The 18610-nt window shown below is 39.3% G+C and overlaps 4 protein-coding genes across 4 annotated transcripts; 3 read left to right on the forward strand and 1 right to left on the reverse strand.

Moving 5' to 3' along the window:
* Nucleotides 1-1681: 1681 nt before the first annotated feature.
* K441DRAFT_656750 (uncharacterized protein) lies at nucleotides 1682-1945 on the reverse strand (the record flags this gene model as incomplete). Its single annotated transcript, XM_067648052.1, has 1 exon — nucleotides 1682-1945. A coding segment is annotated over one exon (183 nt), but the record flags the coding sequence as incomplete, so codon positions are not given.
* A 10048-nt stretch (nucleotides 1946-11993) lies between these two features.
* K441DRAFT_694794 (HET-domain-containing protein) lies at nucleotides 11994-15186 on the forward strand. The gene is made up of 3 exons (XM_067652751.1): nucleotides 11994-12350; nucleotides 12591-14857; nucleotides 14924-15186. The coding sequence occupies exons 1-2, from the start codon at nucleotides 12286-12288 to the stop codon at nucleotides 14719-14721; spliced, it is 2196 nt and encodes a 731-aa protein (XP_067506248.1). The 5' UTR covers nucleotides 11994-12285; the 3' UTR covers nucleotides 14722-14857; nucleotides 14924-15186.
* A 123-nt stretch (nucleotides 15187-15309) lies between these two features.
* K441DRAFT_656752 (uncharacterized protein) lies at nucleotides 15310-16334 on the forward strand. Its single transcript, XM_067648053.1, has 2 exons — nucleotides 15310-16025; nucleotides 16097-16334. The coding sequence occupies exon 1, from the start codon at nucleotides 15620-15622 to the stop codon at nucleotides 16010-16012; it is 393 nt and encodes a 130-aa protein (XP_067506249.1). The 5' UTR covers nucleotides 15310-15619; the 3' UTR covers nucleotides 16013-16025; nucleotides 16097-16334.
* On the forward strand, nucleotides 16280-18143 carry K441DRAFT_550863 (MFS general substrate transporter; the record flags this gene model as incomplete). Its single annotated transcript, XM_067643067.1, has 4 exons — nucleotides 16280-16632; nucleotides 16702-17158; nucleotides 17232-17810; nucleotides 17889-18143. 4 exons carry the CDS (start codon nucleotides 16280-16282, stop codon nucleotides 18141-18143), a joined length of 1644 nt encoding a protein of 547 aa, XP_067506250.1.
* Between the last annotated feature and the right edge of the window lie 467 nt (nucleotides 18144-18610).

Below are 18610 nucleotides of genomic sequence, written 5' to 3' on the forward strand. Positions count from 1 at the left end.
TAATAAACTGCCTTTATTGCCTTATCGTCTGTAAATGCTTTACCTATATTAAACTTATTATCTTTAATATCTAATCTATATAATGGTTTGTTAGTTCCTCTATACTTTAAGGATTCTAGCTCCTATAGCTAATAGCTTATACCATACTTAGCGTCTTTATAAATTTGGCATGCGTTATTATAATAAAACGCGAAACTTCTAATTAAACATTCCTTTATTCCTTATAGTATACTATCGCTTATTTATATATATATATCTTCTGCTAGTCTAGTTCCCTTTATTACATAGTAACTCTAACCATTTTTATAATCCCTTACGAAATAACCTTATTTTTCGCAATTTATATAAGCTCTATCTTTAAACTATTAACTTTACTATAGAGTCCGCCTAAACATCTTCTGCTACTAAGATCCCTAATTTAGCCTTTACTCCTTAGTCCTATAATTACTAAATCCTTAACCTCTAGGTTTTTATAGTTTTATACTCCATCTCTTATAGGCTTCTTTAGTACCGCTTAGGTCCATTAGCTCTACGCTATACCATAGTTTCTAATTTAGCTTTAGTTGTTGCGTGCTCTACGCCTTATATAACTATAAAACTCTATTCTAACCTTTCTTAGCCTATTCCCTTTAGTAGATCTAATTGTTAATCTTAATTACTTAATCTATTAAATCTTATAGGGTGTCCGCATCTTCTATTAGGATAATCGCGTCCTAGACTTTAGCCTTAAGTCCCTACTTATACTATGCTATAAGCGCCCTATTATTCCACTTAACTTATATAGCTAACGTCTAGAACTATATTATGTACTTAATCGCCAAGGTTTATTGCGTAATATCTTAGAGTTTTCTTTCTACCGTAGTTACTGCCTCTAGGTCTTTAAACATTTATATAAGTCGCTCCGTAAACCCTTTTTAGCTTAAGAATATAAACTATACCTCCTAATTAATAATAGATTTAATTTACCGTCCAACCCAGTCCCCCTAATAGGTCCACACAGACTAATTCCTATAGTAAAAACTCAATATATACACTGAGAAAACCCCATTTTTTAGGTGAATAAAAAACCCCTAAGGGAAACGTAAGAGGTAATACTTCTAAATAGTATTCGTACTATATTAACGGGGGGAAAAACACCATTAGGTTACTGCTTAGAGACCCCTAAAAAATGTGTCTTAAATGCCTGTCTTACCCTATCTACCTTTTAAACCACTTTCCCTATCTATTATTGCCTATGTAGAATTATATACCTGCCCTTCCCCTACTCCGCCCTATATGCATACACGTATGCTACTTATAGCTTCCCTACTTACAGTATAATCTAATCTTATTATTATACCTTCTAGTATAATTTACTGCCCTCTTATATAATGCATTTATATCTAGTCCTATATAACCTTTTTTTTAAAACTAAAATAATAGGATAGTAATTAGTGCTAGGTGTCTTCTCCTAGGGCCCTAACCTAGGTCCTTTATAATATAAAGGAGGACATATACCGCGTGCGGCAAGTCTAAGCTATTAGGTAATAATAAAGGCGGGTAAATAAGAGGCCTTAAAAGGTAATAGACGAGAGGCTTTTGGAAGGTGGGTAGATAAAGAGGCTTATCGTGGGCTTTAGCCTATAAGGGTACGTATATACTATATAGGGTCGTGCAGCATAGCATGCCATACTGTATAGAAGGAGGACGCCGATTTAGATGCCGTAATTTAAGCAGGTCGACCGTATATAAAGACGAGTTAGTCGTGTTCCTAAAGCCTTATTAGGGCTTACCCTCCTAACAGAAACTTCTTTCTTTGCGATTACCCGTCGTAGCGCTAGCGGTGCGCAGCCGTACGGACGTCTCTGCGTTTGCTCTGGTAGTTTATTAACACGATCCTAACAGAACATTAATAGTACTACCAGGTTCCCGGGCTCCACCGCGTGGAGGTATAGAGGCCGATTTCTGTAAGAGGCTAGCCTAACCAGAACGTATGATTATCTAATTAACAGTGTCACCGGTAAGTAGAAGGTAAGTCAAAGGTAAGTTAAAGGTAGAATAAGTTTTATGTATTAAAGGATAAATGCTTCTAACCACTTCTATTTAGAGACTAATTGCTAGTTCTTCTCTAGAGGGGAACTAGCTTCCTATATATTTCTTCTAAAATACTAGTAAAACCTTTCGCCCCTAACCTATCTAACTGTGTCTTCTGGAATATAGATAGGATATAGATAAAACCTCTTACCGTCTTATCGGATATGTACCTCTTAGGGGATTTTGTTATAATTACCTCCCCTTTTAGGGTTTTAGTCCTCTAAGACTTCGCCTCTATTAAGCTTTTATAGAGTTCTGGCTAAAACTATTAGGGAAACCCTTAGTAGAAAGGTACTCTATAATGCGACTTATTGCCGGCTCTTTACTAGCGCGGAACTTTACTTTATCTTTTATTCCTTTACTCTTTTCCTACCCTAGCTTCTTATAGTGTTTTTATAATAGGATTTTAATAATAGTAATAAAAATTTAGTGGGATTTACTTCTCTAATTTTGGGAATTTGTTATAAATGGATCTAGAGGTTATCCGGTATAATATATTAACTAACTACTATTCTTATTTACCTAAATAGGCCTTAATAATGACGTCTTTTATTTTAATTTCTTTCTGTTTATAAGTTATCGTCTCTTCCTTATCTTTCTACTAACAACACTATTTATCTCGTTCTTAAATAGGCTGTTTTTATTATATCTTGCCTTTTAGCTTCTATATCTTTAGCCATACTTCTATTACTACCTTATTATCTTTTTTTAACGCGTTTATAAGCAATAGGATTCCTACCTTATCTCTTATAACGATGCTAACTTCTTAGAGTATTCTCTTATAATGGCTTGTGGTTCTTCTACGCGTCCCTAGACCAGCGGCAGTGTCGTTAATCTCCTAGTAACGCCTTAGACAGCGTCTGTTACTCCTACGGCAGTTTCCCTAAAATACTATTGTCGCTACGTTTATGCTCTTATATAAGATCCTTTCTACGTCTATAAGATGCCTCGCTTTAGTAAAAACAAATCTAAGTACTCCTATTATTGTAGTAGGAAAAAGACCTGCGTCCTAGTATTTCTCATTCCGTCCTATTCTAGATTTCGCTAATTATACTAGATCCCCGCTATCTATGTATATAAGACTTATAGGCTCTAACGCGCTATTTAAGATTTCCGCTAATATCCTAATAGTAACAGGCAGGGATAAAAGGTATCTTCCCTTACTCGCAGACTCTTTAATTTTATAAGGGTTTCTACTACTATAGAGACGCAATATTCTTAGACATATAGTGTCTAGGAGCGTATATATAAATAGCTCGTCCTTATTAATAATAATATTTATACTCTTACGCGGGCTACTCTAGCTAGGTGAGTTTCTCTAGTAACTTACTTAGGAACTATACTAACTCCTTTAGCTAATATCTCTCTAATCCCTACTTAGACGCTAATTTAAAACCTAGGGATACTAAGGATAGCGATAAAGGATAAGATAAACGTTCTCCTCGCTAGTCTCCCGCCTGTGCTAGTCCTTCTAGTACCTATTATTCTAAGAAGAATATTAGTGGAAGTGCTAATACTTCTAGGGATAGAGGAGCCGATAATACCGTTAATAATAACGTTAAGATAGAAGAGGAGGCTCCTATTACTACTGCTAGTATTTAAGTTATTACCTAGCTCTTTCCTTCTTCTTATAGAATAGCTTTATATAGTGCCTCTTAGGTGCCTCTAGAATGCCCTATTATTAGGAATTAACTTTATACTTTAGGGATACCTTTATTCTAAGCTTTAGTAACAATCTATATAAACGTAGTACACTACTATAATCCCTATATATGATAAACGGGTAGTATTCCTATAGGTGCCTTATAATTCCTTAAAATTTCTAATTCTTTATAGGCTGTCCTTTTACTCCTCTTTATACTATTAACTCTACTATATATCTCTGGTGCTAGGCTAGATACTCTCCTTTTATCCCTAGGGGATCTTTCTAAATCCCTAAGGCCACTTCTTATAGTGCTACTACTCCTTCTTAAATAGCGTCTTTTTTAAATAGTATCCCTAGTAGTTCTCCTATAGATCCCTATAGGCTTCCTCTTATAGGATTTTAGGATCCCTATTATAATAGCAAAATATTTCCGTTCTTAATGCCTATACTTAATCCTATAGTTTTAATTTATAGGGTCTTCCTTATTACTTTACCTATAGCATATCCGGAACCATTTCTAAGTCTTTACCTTTAGTTCTTAGAAAGGTTTTAATTGCGGTATTATATCCTAGCTAAAGGTACTCCTTAGGTTCCTAACTATTATACACCTAAAAGTATCCTTCCTAATAAACTAAAAATTTGCGCTTCTTCTAGCGCCATCTTTAGTCTAGAATATCTTCTATATTCTATTCTAGTTCCCTATTAATTTCACTAGGTAGGGGCGGTTCCGCACTATCTCTTCTCCAGTATAGCTCTAGTAAGGAAATATAAAATATAGGATATATTAGATAAGATTTTGGTAATTCTAATTTATAGGCTTAGTTTCCTTTGGTTTTCCTAACTATCTTAAAGGGTCTAAGCTACTAGTAATCCAGCTTCTTCTTAATACGTTTTATTTAGATATTTTTTATAAATAGTAAGACTTCATCTCCTATCTTAAATTCTTTTAGTATATATTTTTTATTATAGTACCTTTTTTGCACGGCCTAGGCGTCTAGCAAGTGCTTTTTAAGTTCCTTTCTATAAATTCTTATTTACTTAATTCTTTTGGACGCCGCCAGTGCCTTTTTTTTAGGAACGATGTCCTTAACGTTTTAGGGGTTATTTACTTTTACCCTAAATAATGCTTTATAAGGGGTTGTTTTTATACTGCTATAAATGCTTATATTATATATATGCTATATTAGAGCTAACTATAATATCCAATTATCCTGTTAATAATTAATATAGTAGCGGAGGTAGTGTTCTAACAACGTATTTAGACGCTCTATTTACCCGTCTATTTATAGGTAAAAGGTAGTGCTTATTCTTTACTATATTTTTAATAAGAGATAGAATAAAGACTAAAATATACTGTTAAATACGGTACCTCTATTAGACACAATTCCCCTTAGTATACTAAATAAGAGCTACCGTTTTAAAAATAGGTCTGCCAGTTCTGCTACTATAATTATTATTATAATAGCAAAGTATCCTAAAAACTTTATATACCTGTTAATAATTACTAAGATAGTATTAGCAACCTCTCCAGTTCTTATCTTAGTAGGGGGTAAGCCTATAATAAAATCTATTATTAATTCTAATATAGGTCCCTGCGGAATAGGAAGCACTAATAACTCGCCATATAGGCAATACCTAGATATCTATATCCTTTGGTACGTATTACACCTTAATATATAGTCCTTAACCTCTTTAGACATTCTGTCCCAAAAGTATTTCCTTTAAACAGCCTTAAGGGTTTTGTTGGCACCGTAGTGACCCCTAAGAGGGTTATTATAGAAGACCTTTAGAATTTCGTCTTAAATTACTTAGTCCTTTAGGATATATATAGTACCCTTAAAGCGCAACAGACCCTTTTAGTCTTACTACTATAGCTTCTTAGTAACTCCGGCTAAGTTAGTCTCTACTATATCTTTCCACCTCTCCCTAAAGGCGAAGGCGTCCCTTTATTAAGCTTAAAGAAGAAGATCCGGAAAGGTTTTATACAGATTACTTATTTCTATTTCGCTTACCGCTATTATAGACTTAAGGCGTAGCATAAGACGTTTTAAACTATTAGTGCTAGTAGATTCTCCTACCATTATATAGTATACCACGCTACAGATAGGCATCTCGCCTATCTCCCTTAGATCCGAAAACTTATAGCTAATACGCCGTTAAGTTAAAGGTGCCGCGACACCTTTAGTATATTCTATAGAATTCTCACTAATTCTAGGGTACGCTAACTTTATAATATCTGCTTAGTCTATAACCTAGTCTATAACTATATCCTACGGCTCCATAATTGTATTGCTTTGCAGCTGTATCACTAGGACCTCTGCCCTACTACGAAATTCTATAGTTTTAGGAAAAGAGTCTTCTTTCTTCCTAAGCAAATTTTGCAATGTGGGGATTATTTCCCCTATACTATCCTAAATCCTCCCTATCTTATAATCCAGACGTCTTAATAACCTATTGGCAGGATTTATCTTCCCTAGGCGGTACGTAATTTTAAAGTTATACTATAATAGTGCCTCTGCCTATCTTGCTTATTAACCGCTTAACACCTTTATAGTTATAAAGTATTTTAGGTTATTGTGGCCTATAAGGACTTTAATAGGATAATTGCTTCCTATATAATAATATTACTAGTACTTTATTACTGCGATTATCGCGAGTAGCTCCTAGTTATATGTTATATAATACTACTCTATAGAGGTTATTTTCCTTAACTAAAACGCCACAGGATACTATTTTCCGTCTTTTAATTAAGATATAATTGCCCCTAGGGTAAAGCCGGATGTATCTGTTTTAAGGTATATATAGCTCCTAGTAGAAGTGTATTAGGATAGGCGCCGACGTAAATAAATCCTTTAACTAGTCTATAGCCTACTTAGCAGCTTCCCTAAATATAAAGGGTCCTAACTTCTTACCATTCTTAGATCCTTTTAGTAGATTAGTAATTAGGAGTATTACTTATAAGTAGTAAACAATAAACGTTTAGTAGAAGTTCGCTGTGCCTAAGAAAACCTATACTTCTCTAAATATTATAGGGTAGGGCTATTCCCTAATAGCGTCCACCTAACTTTTCTCTATTAACACTCTGTTAACGCTAACAATAAAGCCTAAAAAATTAATGCTAGTAGTATAGAACGTGCACTTTTTTAGGTTTATATAGAGCTTATATTCCCACAGTCTTTCTAGTACTATTTATACGTGGTACGTATATGCTTTATAGTTATTAAAGTAGACTATAATGTTATTAAGGTAGACTATATATATCGTGTCTAATAGGCCTAATAATACCTTATTAATATAGGCCTAAAATATCGCTGGTGCGTTAGTAAGCCCAAATAGCATTACTAGGTATTTAAAGTAGCCATACCATATTTGGAACGCCGTTTTCTACTTATCGCTGGCTTTAATCCGGATTTAATAGTATATATCTTTTAGATCTAATTTTATAAATATCTTTACGCCTAATAGCCTGTTAATAAGCTCCCCTATTAAGAGTAATAGGTAGCAATTCTTTATAGTAATCTTGTTTAGCGCCTAATAGTTAATATAAAGGCGAAGGATCCCGTCCTTCTTAGGTATAAATATAATCGGTACCCCTACTAGGCTTATAGAGGGCCAAATCTATCCTCTTTAAAGATTATCTACTATATATTAACGTAGTACCGCCAGCTTATTTTCTAATAGGTTATATAGTAGTCTAAAAGGAGGTTGTTTATCCCTTATATCTATCTCGTGCTTAACCAATATAGGGTTAGGTAAGGTTTATATAGCCTCTTTACTAGAAATATCCTCTAAGTCTATATATTCCTATAGAATCTCTAGTTCCTTAACTATATATAGCCAGACATCCAAAAATAAATATCCTGTGTCCCCATTCTTAGTATTAAAAGTGGTATATATAGTATATACCCACCCTTCTTCTTATATATAGTTTAAGAAAGTCTCTTAATCTTTAACTATAATGCGCGGTTAAGACTTCTAATATTAATATAAGGCTAAAGGCTAATTAATATCCAGATTAACTTAGTAAAGCCATAGGTATCCTAAAATAAGGTTATACCCCTTAATTTCTACGGCATAGAAGCGTATCTCCTGCGTATTCTATAGACTATCGCGGTCCTAGCTGGCTACGGAAAAAGCTTATTCCCTATAGTATAGAATCCGGTAGCCTCTAATGCTTTAAATGGTACGTACCTATAAGTTACTAAGGTTTAAATCTAATTCTTTTACTAGTAATTAAGAAATAAACCCTATACTTATGCCGCTGTCTACAAGGCAGTCTTACGTTACCTATTTATTATTAACTTAAATAGAGATAGAAATAACTATATAGCAGTTTACTCCCTCCTTCTTTTACTAGCCTAGTATAAGGGAGTAAAGATCTATTAGGCTATCTCTTTTCCTAATTAGGCCGACTCTTACTTCTTTTGCTGGCAGAAGCGGCTTATATAGCCCTTCTTACCGTAGTTATAACAGGTACGTGTCTCCTAGTTCCCCTCCTACGGATTAGGTCTCTGCCTATTATTATTTTAGGGTTAACCAGCGTTACTCTAGGGCTGCGAGGCCTACTTACGTTATCCTTCTATAGAGCGGTTAGGTTGGAATCTACCCCTATTATTAAAGCTAGGTCTAGTCCTACGCTCTTTATTATTAGCGTCTTATTCCTTTCGCTTACCTAGATAGTCTCTTTTAGTACTTTTAATCCGAGTAGCTTTAGAGATAAGCTTTTTTTAAGAGGTAGGAATTTCGCCCTTCTCTTATATAGCCTATTAAATCTTAGGTTGTAGCTTAGTAAGTAGCTAGTAAAGTTATATAGCATTATCCTATAGATCTAAGTAGGGTATATTATCTTCTAGTTCTTCTAAGTAGTTTATAAACTAGACCACAGTCTAACTATCCTACTATTTAGCGTTATGGTATTACTAGTTATAGTCCATCCCTTAATTAGTAGGGTCTTGGACCTAATTAACTAACTAGGTTCTAAGTTTGCTAAATTTAAGGGGTATAGTAAGTTTCTTCTCGTAGCGTGTCTATAAACTCTTAACAGTGCTATATAGGAAGGTAAAAGCAATTAGTATCTAATTATACTTATTAGAGTAACGTTTCGGATCCAGCTAAAACTTAGTTTTATATTATTGGATAAAACAATTATAGTTCCGAAGACTATTACTATAGTACTTATTAGGTTCCTTTATACGGAATTTAGGTTTTTCTAACGTTATAGCATAGTATAGCGTTACCCCTTTAAGTCCGCTTCGTGTCTAGGGTATCTATACTTCCCCTAATTATCCTTATAATTATTCTTGGTAGTCTTAATATACTTATCTTAATTATATCTCTAACCCCTTTATTTTTTATAGGGTCTTATATAGCGACCGCTCTAATAACTCCCTAGTAGTAATCGTTTCTAAGGGTCTTATAAGGTTAGACGGACCAGCCATAGCTTCTTTATAAGAAGATGGAATGCGCTCCTCTAGGGAGACTCTTTAAGCCTCTTACGGTAAGGGCGTTGCTTTATAGGGTATAGGAGTATAGTCCGTTATTATTAATTAATAGCCGTACGTTCCTAGCGGATTAAGAGTAATTAGAATTATAAGAGGCCAGCCTAACCGGAATGTATAATTATTTAATTAACAGTGTTACTAGTAAGTAAAAGGTAAGTTAAAGGTAAGTTAAAGGTAGAATAAGTTTTACGTATTAAAGGATAAATGCTTTTAACTACTTCTATTTAGAGACTAATTACTAGTTCTTCTCTAGAGGGGAACTAGCTTCCTATATATTTCTTCTAAGACGCTAGTAAAACCTTTCGCCCCTAACCTATCTAACTATGTCTTCTGGAATATAGATAGGACATAGATAAAACCTCCTACCGTCTTATCGGATATGTACCTCTTGGGGGATTCTGTTATAATTTTATAAAGCCCTACCTCCTAATTAGTAGTTGTTATTCTATTTACTTATATTTCTATAAGGTAAGGCTTAAACTACTTAAGTGCCCTTTTTAATAGGAATAGTCCCGCGTACGCAATTTAATCCATAGGTATTAGTAGCTTTACTCCTTCTTATATAACCTTAAAGTACATTTATATAAGAAATCCCTTAAGCTTTAATCTTTCTCCTAAGTATCTCTTAATTAATAGTAGCTTAATCTTTACTGCTCTTATCCCGTTAATCCTTTCTTCTAGCGTCGCATTATTTGCCGTTAACTAGTTAACTATCTTTTATAGTTATTTAACCGTTATAGATTGCTATAAGTTAGTATCCGGTATACTAGTATTACCTCCTAACCTTAAAGTAGTTGCTACCATCAATAGCGTTATAGTGGCTGCTTTTAGTGGCATGTTGTTTAACTCTCTATATTTAATACTATAACTAAGTAGTAATTATATAACGGAACCTTATAGTAAGTACTACGGTAGGCTTATTAATAGGCTAGGTATATAGGTAATATAAATTAAAGTTAATAACGTAATAATAACTGGTGGAGTAGTTGCCTAATAGATTAATTCTAATTATATTCTAAAAATTACTATAAGGAAGGAACTATCTAGGTAAGGACTAAGGGTCCTTAAATACACAACTATACTCCTATAAAATCCTTCTTATATATAATGTACGTGTTATATATATTATACGTACGTTCCTCTTATACACTGCGTATACTGCGTATAATATTATATAACCTTAGTTACCATTTCTCGTTATATAGCTCTATCCTAGACCGTACTTAAATTAACTAACTAGCTTCTTTTAACTCTTCTCTAAGCAGTTATAATATTGTACTTAAAGCGTCCGTAATACCTAGGGCTATTAATACCTAGCCTAACTTTAGGATCCTAAATATCCGCCCTATATTAAAAACTAAACCTAACCGTTATATTATTAGGACTAATATCTATTATAGGGTGTTAGTATACTTAACCTAGAGGTGTTCTACTAGCTAAAGTTTAAGCTAGCTAACTATACGTTCCTGCTAGATATAGGCTAAGAAGGTAATAGTATTGGCAGCCCTATATACGGATTTTTAGTGGATATTAATTAAGGTAGCTAGGCTACTTATGTTTATAGACGTTAAGCTACTAATATTATACGCCTCTCCGCTACCCTAGACTATGGTAATATTCGCTTTATACTATTTTTTAATTTGCTTACTAGTGCTAATAGCTAGCTCTCTACCTAATTTACCTTTTCTACCTCCGCTTAAATAAAGGTAATAAACTTCTTTAGATTATTACTAAGCTAATTATAATTCTAATTAGGTAGGTTTTTTTTAAGCGCCTTGCGGCCAGTTATATACTAGGCGCAGCTATAAAGGGTAGCAATTTGCTTGTTAAATATAATATAGCTTAAGGTTAGATTCTAAATAGCGTGCTAATATTTCTTCTCTATCTAGTTATAGAACTAGTTTTTTATGCTTACGGTAAAGGCCTTTTAGTATATCTTCCTTAAAATCCCCTCTATATACGGCTTACGGATATTAAACTCTTTAAAAGCCTATAAAGTAGGATTATAGTTAGAGTAATAACCCTAGCTACTAGTAGACAGAGACTATTCCTTATAGTTCTTTAATATAATCTTTTATAAGCAGCCCTTTTCCTTATTTATAAGAGCATATATATAATAGGAGAGAGCTGCTCTTTTCTTAGCTTTAGTCTTTAGACGCCACGCTAGCTTCTTTAGTAGAATATCCATAGGTAAAACTACGGATATTCTATCTGGACTAAGCTCTCGCCCTATATTAGATATAGATAGATTAGAATCTACATTACTATATACGAACACTCTTAAAGATATATTGCTAGTAAAATTAGCAGCCCCATCCTTTTATTGCACCTGTCGCTTAATATAATATTCGCGGCTAAGTTAACTTAGCTAAAATCGGAAGGCTCTACTAACTGCATTTTGCTTGGTGCGTTGAATTTATCTGGACATGGTCTTGATTCAAGATGGTTGCGCGGTAGCTGATTTGCAACCTTAATGAGGATCTTTTCCAATAGTTTATGGTTTGTCGACGTCATTTTCGCTTTTTGAGACCTCTACGAGTTTTTTTTGGAGTGAGTTGGAGGACGCAGTTGGTGAGACACTTGCCCCTGACTATTTCTAAGTCATCGCCAAACAAGCAACGAGTCTGAACGGACCCTCGGTCGAGGCTGCTGCAGCGTTCTGTTGCCCTAAGACGGATTGACTAAGTGCAACTTACCGTTTCATTTAATGGCATGATCAGACTTCTTCTAATATAATTAACCCTCCTCAATGCCATACTGCGATATTGGTTCGACATCAAGACGCAAAGGACTCGGGAGCAAAGTTACCTGGGGTGTGGTGGCTGAGCCACTTTGCAACATAGCTTCAGTCATGGCGATTCTCAGCCTTCTCATCGCAAAACTCAACACCAAAGCCTTGATGCAGATCTTGTGCCGTGACTTTATCTCTGAAGCGTAGACCCTCACTACCCCTATCGCTGATACCTGTGCGAATCTAGCCACTGGTTTGCTCACGCATATCAATGCCGCACATCCTTTTACGATTGCATCACGAAGCCGATACTCTACAGGAGCACGGGGACATTTATGATATATCTAGACATGGCAATCAGGCGTACTCTAAAACAATCTGTAAAAAGATTAACCGGTTGGTACGTATTCACAGTTGCGCTGAATCACACATTGTTTCTTAAACTTTGGGACCGATCTGTCTTCAGAGCCTCGAGCATCGTTCGGATTTGTCCAAAATCTAGGAGCTGCTAGGAATGCTTCAACCTCATCTTACGAGTACTTTCTCATCCGATAAACAAAACACGGACCTCCAGAGACAAAAATTGCTGATTACTTTACGAACAAGCCCCCACAAGAAGAATTCGCTAATATCACGCTAGGCACAGCAAGATTAATGCTCCACCTTCGACAGAGTCTCAACACGGCAATCAACCAACCATTAGCAGCTCGCAATCCGCCGAGCAATCTTCAGAGCATTCAATTTCACCAACTAATTTCAGCAATCCTAAACTCGAACCCTCCATATACTCTCCACTACCTAAGCCCAGTTCAATACGGCTGCTGAAAATCCATCCGGGCAAGGCCTACTCCATCCGATGCTCATTAGTGGTTTCCGACTTGCAAGATGACACGCCCTATGACTCCCTGAGTTACGTGTGGGGCAATCCTTTTGGAAAAGGGACAGAACCGGAAGATTTAGACTCAGATTCTTCCTTTCATATATCTATTGACAACCAACCCTTCAAAATTACCGAAAATCTCTTCGATGCAATCCTGCGATTGCGGGATCGCAAAAACGCAGCTGAATTGTGGAATGAACATGATTCAGCTGACAACGAACTTATATGGATAGATGCTCTATGCATTGATCAATCTAATATGGCTGAGCGCTCTACCCAGGTGACGATTATGGGAAAGATATTCAAGAAGGCCTCAAAGGTTATTGTCTGGCTAGGACGAGCCGATCCAAATCCTTCTGATACTGAGACTGCGATTGATCTATTGTCTAATCTTGCTTCAATTCCTCCCGTTAACCTCAAGTTAATACACAGATCTGAGATGCACTGTTCGCACTTCTACGGGCTCTGGGGATTCAAAATGCCTTCAAAGGAAGATTGGGTGTGTCTAAGCAAATTCTTCCACAGAAGGTGGTTTCGCCGAATCTGGATAAAACAAGAGATCATCTTAGCTCAGGACATCCTCGTTCTATGTGGTGAATGGCTCATTCCCTGGAAACACATCGTCGCGGTTTCGAAATTCTTAGCGGACACTCAATGGAACCGGACCCTAGTAGAAACCATGAAGGGGAAAGGCATCAACATGTGCGCTCGCGAGAACCGGCATTCCGATTCATCTTTCCCGGAACATCACTGGGCAAGAACCCCCGCTCAAATGGACCTGCTCAGAACAAACGTACAAAGTGGCGTTGCTTTGTACTCTGATGCCATCTTGCAGGACTTCAGAGGCGCGGAGGCCTCAAATTCCAGAGACATTATTTACGGTCTTCTGGGCGTCCTTCAGGATACTAAGGCAACCAAATGTGGAATCGAGCAGATTGTGCCAGATTATGAAATAGAAATCGAAGACTTGTTTCTTGAAGCAGCACGAAGGATGGTAGAGCACAGCAACAACCTCACTGTGTTGCACTACCTGGGGCCAACTCATGAGAACCGAATGCCGAGCTTACCTTCCTGGGTTCCCGATTGGACACTCCCTTCTGGCTTCTCTGTTTCTCGGACGAGCCCGTGGAGGAAAGTATCCCATGCGCGCAACCTTTCGATTTCTGGAAATGTGCTAAGTATGGAAGGCGTGCTTCTTGATAACATTGTGGAGTTGGAGTCACTGGAGGACCGAGACCTCGATGGAGGGTTGACAAGCAAGCTTCACCTTCATTGCAATCTTCCAGAGAAATGCCCTTTGACGTCTCAGCACCGCTCAGAGGTGCTCTGGCGCGGTATTATTGCTGAGAAATTCAATGTCCAAAGGCCAACCCGAGAAGAAGTCCCTTTGGTGTTTCGTGCTTGGTTGGCGAGAGTGTATTCGACAATCTTGATAAATTTGTCAACTGCTAAAGGAGAATACAAAATTCGACTAACCAAGCATCTGGTCCAGTTAAACGACCTGTTAGACAAGGCTTCTAAAGAGGACCCTGACAGCTTAATACCTGACGCCTCCACCCTCAAATCTATTGCTGGGATTTTCGACGATCCAAAGCACCCCGAGCATAACACCATGAGTAAGCGCGCAGCAACTTGTCCAAGCACGTTGTCGAGAAATTCCGCAAGACGGCTTTTCCGAACCGAGAGCAACTTCTTTGGCACTGGATCAAAAATACTGCAAAATGGTGATACGGTATGGCTATTCCCGGGCGCTGCAATTCCGCTCATCTTGAGGCCACTCGAAAACGGTCGCTATCACCTCATGGGCGAAGCGTACATTCATGGCTTCAATCTCGTCGATCACTGTTGGCCAGAAGAGCCGGATAAGTACAAGCTTGTTGAAATAGAGTAAGAAAAGTATACGTTCAAGGATGTGAGCCACCCCCGCAGCCACTTGGATTGATCAGATATCCGACTGCATGCCTGTTTAGGAAAACGTAACGCGACACAATTCCTGATCCTTCATTGCTTCAGAGCAAGTATTCTTCGTAAGTTGTCCTTTCGGAACGAAGTGTCCCATGGAATTACTCAGAACTAACACACTTCCTTCAAAGCATCCGTTCTTCGGCCATCATAGCTATTCCGAGAAATTGGTACACGCTTCTGAAGAGCCACTCCGGGTTATGATGTGAATTTACAACGTGGAGGTGGTCTTGAATACATATGTAGTTATACATAATGACGTTATGGTTCTTATAGAATGGCCTATAAGAGCGAGAGTATTTAATTTGCGGGTAAACTCAAAATGCAAGATAGATGAATGACAAACGTTGCCGTCGGCTCGGGACGAAAAACTGTCGGAAGGACTTCTGCCACCCGGACTAACTGAGGGTCTAGCGCACAAAAATCCTTGAGGATCCGGGTTTAACAGCATGTGCGCGTGATTTGCATGCAACATATAAGGTGCAGTGGCAGCCAGAACGATATAAAAAGTCGTGGTGTTGTCGCTCGCTACTCCTGCTCACCATACTACCCTCACAAATACTCACCGCACAACTGAGCGCATCCAACACGAAATCGCAAATTGCTGACCTGCTTTGTTATCACATAGCCACGACCGACACGAGAAAAAGTCCGACGTTCATGTTGCTTGGCGACTGTCATCACAGCTCCCGTGTCAAAAGAGATGCGATTCATAAAAGGCACTCACTTATTTGTCGGAGCGAGGCGACGACGGATGGGGCTAATACATGTAAAAGGGAGATTCTGCAACTAAAATCCGGAGAGGCGTAATCGAGAACGCAGCGCCCATGGGCAACACGGCAAGGCTTTATTGGGGGTTCATGGCGATTTTAGCGTGCCTCGGGATCTTGGACTTCCAGATCAGCCTTATACGCCTGCACAAAACGCACAAAGCGTGCACAAGACGCTGCAAGCCGTTCTTGCCGGAATCCCTGACGACTAGACGCGCTTTCAAAGCAAGCGCAATAATGGACAGAGACGGCGCCGACGTAGACTTTATTCCTCCTGGTGTGAGCGGATTCTTTGTTACTTATTCTTTGATTCTTCCATTTCTTCGAAAGAGCATAGAAACTGTATTGAGATTCTCGACGAATGACGATCGCCTGAAACGGCAGACCCGCCCCCGACACGCCCCGCCCAAGGCTTGTCTTCCCTGCGAAAGAACGCTTGGACTTGTGTAAGCATTCCCGCTACCTCACTCCATTTGCATGAGTTTTGTCTTCCCTGCGAAAGAACGCTTGGACTTGTGTAAGCATTCCCGCTACCTCACTCCATTTGCATGTGCTGGAGGCGCGTCTGGACATGCTATTTCTTCAGTGAAGAAGAGATCAGGAAAAGTAGGAACAGAGACGGTTATGGAGATGTTCGACATACAATTCTATGTACTACAGAGATTGCGCTTGCAACAGTTACTGATCATGGCTTCTGAGACAGCTTAATCCTTCGCCATGGCAACCCCAGGAACCCCCAGTGATCCAGCGTGCCATATTGATGACCTCAAAGAACCCAAACTAGAACTCGCGTACGAAGAAGGCCACGATGCTAACATCCCCTCAAACCTTGGCTTATACGAGCCAAGTACTGCCGACCCTGAAAAGGGGACCGGCAGTCATCCCGGTACCGCGAGTGGAGAAGATACAGTGGTAGCGAAAGTAGATCCTGAAGCGCAGCATCCAGTGGATGAGCAGGATCCCAACGTAGTGTGGTGGGATGGACCTAACGATCCTCAAAATCCTATGAATTGGAGCACGGCATTGAAGTGGGGAAACATAGCCGCCCTATCCGGTATCACTTTCATCACGTAAGTTCCGCTGTCGTTCGGGCAGAATATATACCTGGTACAGGAGTAAAGACTGACAAGGAGATGAAGGCCGCTCGCATCGTCAATGTTCGCTCCCGGGGTTCCTTTGGTGATGGCTAATTTCCACGAAACCTCAAACACACTTGCTACCTTCGTAGTATCTGTGTATCTTCTGGGCTTCGCCTTTGGCCCTCTCGTAATAGCACCTCTGAGCGAGTTGTACGGCCGGTTGCACATCTACAACATATGCAACGTGCTATTCATTATTTTCACCATCGCCTGCGGTGTCAGCAGCAACTTCAATATGCTCACCGGTTTTCGTTTGCTTCAAGGCGCTGTCGGCTCTTCGCCCCTGACTCTTGGAGGTGGCACGATTGCGGATCTAATGCCACCCGAAAAGCGTGGTGGAGCTATGGCTATCTGGGTCATGGGTCCGCTCGTAGGGCCTGTCGCAGGACCTGTGGTCGGTGGGTTTCTAGTGCAAGCCAAGGGATGGAGGTGGGTATTCTACCTCATCGCAATAATGGTAAGTTACATTAATTTGCGCCCCCATCCTTGCTCCAATCATAGACCCTAACTGATAATAATGTTCTACTCAGAGTGGCTTTTTCTCCCTCATAACGTTCCTCTGTATGCGAGAAACATACGCTCCCGTCATCCTTGCGCGCAAAGCGGCACGCCTACGAAAGGAAACGGGCAACCAGGATCTTCGCTCCAAGCTCGACTCTGGCATCTCTCCCAAAGAGCTTTTCCGTCGTAGTATCATTCGACCTACCAAGATGCTTCTCTTCTCACCTATTGTGTTTTTCATGTCACTCTTTACGGCTATCTCATACGGAATTCTGTACCTTCTCTTCACGACCATCACTTTCGTCTTTGAGGATCATTACCACTTTTCCTCCGGCACGGTCGGCCTTACTTATATCGGGATAGGCGTAGGCATGATTATCGGACTGGCTGCTCTCGGCACTCTCAGCGACCGAGTCATCAGGAAGCAACAGGCCAAAGGCACCGCAGTGAAGCCAGAGCACAGATTACCGATGTTTCTCACAGTGCCTGGCAGCGTGTGCATGCCTATCGGCCTATTCATCTACGGTTGGTCGACAGACAAGCACACCCACTGGATTGTGCCCATGATCGGGACCGCACTCGTCGGCATCGGCTTGCTGACTTGCATGGTATGTCTCACACAGTTCCTTCTACTTCCTCCTCCCTCGTAAGTAAGCTCGAGGGTCTAGTCTGACATGAACTTACAGATGACCATTCAAACCTACCTTGTCGACGCCTTCACGCTGCACGCCGCCTCCGCCATGGCCGCCAACACGGTTCTACGCTCCATCTTCGGCGGCATACTCCCGCTCGCCGGATTGTCTATGTACGACAAACTAGGACTCGGGTGGGGCAATTCGCTGCTCGGTTTTATTGGCGTCGCCATCATCCCTGTGCCGATCATCTTTAAAATCTACGGCGAGCGCATCCGCACGAATCCGAGGTTTCAGTTGAAGTTGTAGCACCATGTATACATACCCTCTCTCTCCCCTCATATAGACTAAAGCTGCTTCGTAACGCTGCTCACGGGCGGAGATACCTTCTCACTCATTCATTTGTTCGACTGGATTAGGCTGGCCTCTCCCTCCTGTTGGTTTTTGAAAAAGCAATAGACTTTTGCACGGCAAACAGAGCAATTCTTGTAAGCGTTGGCGTTTGGCGTGGTTTTTTTTTTGGGCTATGTGTTATAGTAGTGAGTGATAGCATTGCTGCACGGGCCCGGGTAGCCTGCCTTGTTCGTTTCTTTGGTTGGTTCTTGTAGGATGCGGGATTCATCACTCCATTGTGTTGGCTGACCCTTCTCTAATCTTTACGTGCGAGTTGATGAGCTCTAGAGTGTGTTCTTAAGAGGATCTCTCGCCATGCGTTTCGAGAGCTGTTGGAGGTTCTGTCAAACCTAGCATGTGCTACGGGCATCTCCCCTGACTAC

Source organism: Cenococcum geophilum (genome assembly GCF_001692895.1).
Source record: "Cenococcum geophilum 1.58 unplaced genomic scaffold K441scaffold_12, whole genome shotgun sequence".
NCBI classification, from domain to species: domain Eukaryota; kingdom Fungi; phylum Ascomycota; class Dothideomycetes; order Gloniales; family Gloniaceae; genus Cenococcum; species Cenococcum geophilum.

What these genes read in the sequence shown, in the direction of transcription:
- K441DRAFT_656752 (XM_067648053.1), top strand. Translation starts at nt 15,620, where the DNA reads ATGGGCAACACGGCAAGGCTTTATTGGGGGTTCATGGCGATTTTAGCG.
- K441DRAFT_694794 (XM_067652751.1), top strand. Translation starts at nt 12,286, where the DNA reads ATGATATATCTAGACATGGCAATCAGGCGTACTCTAAAACAATCTGTA. An exon ending in GTAAAAAGATTAACCGGTTG is followed by an intron (nt 12,351 to 12,590) that starts GTACGTATTCAC and finishes ATATCACGCTAG; the next exon opens with GCACAGCAAGATTAATGCTC.